General features: G+C 47.0%; 1 protein-coding gene across 4 annotated transcripts in view; it reads left to right on the top strand.

The window, feature by feature from the left end:
- The window catches only part of RBM41 (RNA binding motif protein 41), a 9,913-nt gene extending 6,864 nt beyond the window's left edge, over positions 1-3,049 (top strand). Inside the window, exons 6-8 of one of the 4 annotated variants that reach the window (XR_002102109.1) lie at positions 519-666; positions 1,569-1,963; positions 2,024-3,049. Coding sequence is in view for 2 of the 4 variants with exons in the window: in XM_019540294.1 (XP_019395839.1) it covers positions 519-666; positions 1,054-1,223 (318 nt within the window). In the remaining 2 variants the exon portion in view is untranslated. Of the gene's footprint in view, positions 1-518; positions 667-1,053; positions 1,968-2,023 lie in introns of those variants that run through there. The other 3 variants (XR_002102107.1, XM_019540295.1, XM_019540294.1) reach the window with 3 other exon arrangements.
- Positions 3,050-4,798: the final 1,749 nt, after the last annotated feature.

The following is a 4,798-nucleotide window of genomic DNA, read 5'->3' as shown; positions in this document are numbered from 1 at the left end:
CTCCCCCTGCCCCTTCCTCTACCCCTGCCCCTTCCCCCACAGCAGACTTACCAGCTGGATGCTGCTGTCCATGCTGCTAGGCTGCCTATTGGCAGTTGGATTGGTATCGGCCAATATGGCTTATTAAAAATTGGCCATCGGTATTGGCCCAAAAATGTGTATCGATGCACCCCTACTCCTCGCATATGTACAGTGTGATAAATCCTCAAAAGAGCCACAAGCCATCCTGCCTACATATGCTTATCTCTGTTTTCTAAATATACAGCCATCAATATGAGGCAGAGAGGCCTGTGTAAGTGAGAGGAGCAGAGTCAGCCTTCCCAGTGTGGGGTTGAAAAGATGCTGGGAGATGAATGGATACAGCATGCTTTTCTCTGTGTGCAGCAGTGGAGATTCTGGGCCTGAAAGGGACAGTCAGCCCCTTCAAATGTAGAGCGGTTCTGGTCTGGTGTAGCTGGATGCAAAGAAATGTCACTTGACGTGCCTGTGGTAACTCAGTCTCTCCTTGTCCTGGTCAGGTGCTGTATCTGAAGAACCTAAGTCCCCGGGTGACGGTGAGGGAGCTGGTTTCCTTATTTGCTCGATTCCAGGAGAAGGACAGACCACCAATTCAGTTCCGCCTGCTGAATGGCCGCATGAGGGGCCAAGCCTTCATCACCTTCTCCAGTGAGTTGCTCCCTGTAGTCATTTCCTTATTACTAAAAGTGCAATGTGCTGGAAGGCCTACATGCCCTGGGACAACCAGAGAATTCTGTTTCCAAGCTTAGCCAGACCCCTGTATCCCTACATGGCTCCAGTGAAAACCTCCAGCCCTTACATGGAGTAAGACTGAGGTTATCTTCCATGGATGAAGAGGATCTCTGATGCTGCCTGCTGTTCACCACACTGCCCTACTAATATAATGTCACCACCATATGGTATAGCTGCTGTAGGTAGACTGTGAATATGAGAACCCTTAATGACCTGGAGAAGACCACAAAATCTGTTGGGGAGCCCAGTGGGCTTGAGTAGCAGAGACCTATAACCTAATCTTATTTCACTCTCCTGTTGCAGGTGTGGAGGTTGCCCAGAAGGCTTTGCTGCTGGTGAATGGATATAACCTTCAGGGGAAACCATTGGTGATTGAGTTTGGGAAGAACAAGGGGCAGTCAAGTTCTGACTCTAACTCTGCCTCCCCCAGTTGCTGTGCTGTAAACAGTGTGGGTAGCTCCACTGCCAAGTAGGGGACAAATACTACACCGGGTCTGTGTTGATTTGCTTAGACTGTGGTAACTCCCCTGTCAGAACTGGACCAGCAAAGGACTATCCCTATATAAATCTCAAGGTTAGACAGGAGAGACTTGGAGGCTAGGCTCCTTTCAGTGAAGTGCTGAAGAAAGGTAGAAAGTCCCATCATGTCAGGATGGTAGAAATGGAACCAGCTCCTAACACAAAGCACATGGGGGTGGGGTCCATATTTTGACTGTTCGGTTTGAAGGAGTCTGAGGATCTTATGTTGATGTGCATTGCTTGGGCACTGTGCAAAGTGTTCCCACGGGTAATACTGGGCTGTATTTCTTTCTGTCCAGATTATAAACAGGCAACTTTAGCACTGTTTGAAGGGGATGCCTGTATCCCACCACATTCAGATATGTGTTAATTTTTCCCTCCTCTGTTATGCCTATATATTGGTTCCACTATCCAAATACTTCTATTTAGGAGGAGGGAAATGTGTTTTATAAATATATTTTCCCAGGAGATGTTCTTCTCTCATAGATGATTATGTGTCTCTATAACTAGAGAGCTGCACTTGTTATCTTCCCTACTCTGAGGAAACCATTTTGGAGATGACAGGAGGCTTTGGTTTTCAAGGCCTAGATGTTATCCTTTGCAAGTAACAGGTGCTGATAACAGATCTCAGCGCACCGTGCCTCTCTTCACCTCCCTTTCAGGAGTCCCAGTTGCCACATAGACTAGAATAGCAGTGGTCAGTTTGGCCAGATATCCTGCCTCTAACAGTGGTTAATGTTGTATGTTTCAGAAGATGGCAAAAGTGTCCCCACTCCATTTTATTCTTTTCCACAATACGTTTAACTGCAAAGTGCCATACTAGTGGGATTTTTCCCCACTGGTATGTCTTCCTGACCACTCACTCTTGTACCACTAATAATATCCTGAAGTATGAAGACTGGTAGTTCTTGTGTTTGTTCCCAATTAGTACCAGTGATGGTGCAGTAGTTGATATAAATATCTTGTTGCTTTCTAAAAATGATGCGATTTCCGCTAAAATGATGCCTCCATCACTAAATATGGCAGGATAATGTCATGCTTCTTTTGCACCATCCCAGCTGTGCCTGGAGAGACACAGCTGAAATCTTCTTGCCTGGTGATTTGAAGGAACCAACACCTTATTAACAAAGTGAGCTGTAGAAACTGCCACTCTTATGAAGAGAACCAATTCCCAATACCAGCTGGGTCTTTCCTCAAGCAGCCAGTCAAGAGTCCAGCTGTCCGCAGCTTTTTTCTTCCCTGGTTAGTTTTTTTCTTGGCTGACAGTTTGACTCTTTTGGCCAGTCGTCTTTGTCAGCTTGTATTAGCCTTGTACCATGTGAGTACAAATGCTGAATGGAGGATTGTGTGGTGCTAAGGGGAAATTTGGAACAACACAAAGGCAGGACATACAAGTCCCCCGGTCCTAAAAGATGCTCTGCAAGCTGCCTTTTGGCCTCTCCCTTGGCAGACTTTGTTTCTTCCAACTTAAAATACTTCATTCTCCCAAACAGCAACTTATTGGGCAAAATATCTCAGGACCATTCTAGAATGCTACAGACACTTGAGCCCTCAATATGTGTTTACCCTGTCCTGTTCGGTTCCTGTTGCTACAGAACATTTGTGTGTCACCAAAAGGTGTGGTTCTGGGGGTTATTGTGGACTGACTTGATTGAAGCAAATGGCATGGGGAGTGAGAAGATGGAACCTCACAGGAAGCTGGGGATGAGCCAGAGGTGTATCTGGATTGTCCACTTTTGTTTCCTTTTGTCAATAAAGCTTTTAGTGTTTTCATGCCCATGTTTTCATGCCCATGTTCAGACTGAAGAGGCTCAGGCTGAGCAGTGCTGCTATGTTTGTATTGCTGGAGTCTGCCTTTTACCAGAGGGACTCCATGTGCTTTTCTAATCTGATGTCATCTCCCTGCTCCTGAGGCAGGTAAGTATTATCACTCACATCTTAGAGATACAGGCATAGAAAGGGGCAAATGACTTGCCAAAGCATCTGCCTTATTTAACTGAACTTGCTATGGAGTTTTGACACGTCTCCTTAATTTTATCTCCATATACCTACCAAGTTATCCTGTGTAAAGGGCTGGGGCCTGTTCCAAAGCCCAGGAACCTACATGGAAAAACTTCCATTAACCTCAGCAGTTTGGGCCTTGTCTTTGGAAGAATTCCAGTTTACAGAGATTCTAAGCAGTGTAAGCTCTGCCTTTCTTCCACTGATACTTTTTGTTTTCAGCCCCTGCAATGAAAGTGCCATGCTTCAACAACCCTCCAAACACATGCACGGTTTCAGCTCAGTGTAAACCAGTACCAGAATAATAATTATGCAAACTTCGCCTGTGGTTAGGGTACAGGCAGATACCATTGACTGGTATCTGTCTTTATACTGAATCAGAATTGGATGTATTATTACTTGCAAAATAAGTAGAAAATGATGTCCATTTGTGTCATTTAAGATGAACCCTTGAAAATGAGGGCAATCCTGAAAGCAACAAGGAGGCGGTAGAGGGATACAAAATGGGAGTCATTGCTTATATGAGAAGGCCTAGCATTATTCTGTACAAAGCCAGCTTTGGGGAGGTGACCTAAAGAGGAAAACAGTGGTAAAGAAGAGGTGAAAGGTTGGCTTGAGGCTTGTGACAGAGGTGGAGCAATGGAAGGGGGGGCCATGCATTGGTGGTGCAATTATACATGCCTCCTGTGAGAAGAGGGAGCCAGAGTTCTGTGGGTCCAGTGCTGTAGGGATTCCCAGAGTTACCCACAGAAGTCATGGACTGCAGTCAATTTACACAAGAAGCTTTATGAGGATTCCCAGAGTCAGACCGAGAATGGAGAGCTGTGGCATCCTACAAGGGAAGAAAACTTTTAGGTTGGGATCCCTAAAAGTGTTGTCAACTTTTAAAATTAGATTGTGTGTTTTGGGACATTTGTTTTCTGAAAGGTTCAGTTCCTAGAATCACAAGATGAAAGGATTCTTGGTGTTTAAGGGAAAAGTTTTCTCCTGTGGTTGTTGCAACACTGGGAGGCCTCTTGGCCAAGCTGTGCAGGCGTTTTAAGGACAAAAGAGGCAAATACCTATCAGAGGGGCCTAGAGGATTTGATCCTGCCTCAACGCAAGAGGCAGACGCAGAGCCAGGTTCCTTCCTGAAGTCTCGTGCTTCTGATTCCCTGTTTGTAGAGAAGCCCTGCAGCTGCCCCTCCGTGCATCCCACAGGGCATGGGGGACAGACTCCCCCCCATCACTAAGGTTAACTGGTGGCTCCTGGAGGCCGCGAGTCACTGGCAGGGAGCAGGGGAAGATAGCTCCAGCACCAGGACGGGGCGGTGCCCCGTAGCGGCCAAAAAGCATGCCGCATGCAAATGAGGCCTCTGGGAGCCAATCGGAAAGAAGGCCCTCGACTGGAGGAAGCAGGAGGCCGCCATGTTGCTGTACGGATTGTCTCGTGGTGTTGGCTGCCATGCCGCCGTACGCCTCTGGCCTTACTGCTAGGGGGCTGCCATCTTGTGGAGGGCCAGAGGAGGAGCGGGAGCGGGAGCAGCTG

This window comes from Crocodylus porosus, unplaced genomic scaffold (genome assembly GCF_001723895.1).
Source record: "Crocodylus porosus isolate Cpor-Errol unplaced genomic scaffold, CroPor_comp1, whole genome shotgun sequence".
NCBI classification, from domain to species: Eukaryota; Metazoa; Chordata; order Crocodylia; family Crocodylidae; genus Crocodylus; species Crocodylus porosus.
Note: the sequence above shows the minus strand (reverse complement) of the source record. Positions and strands in the feature narration are given on the sequence as shown.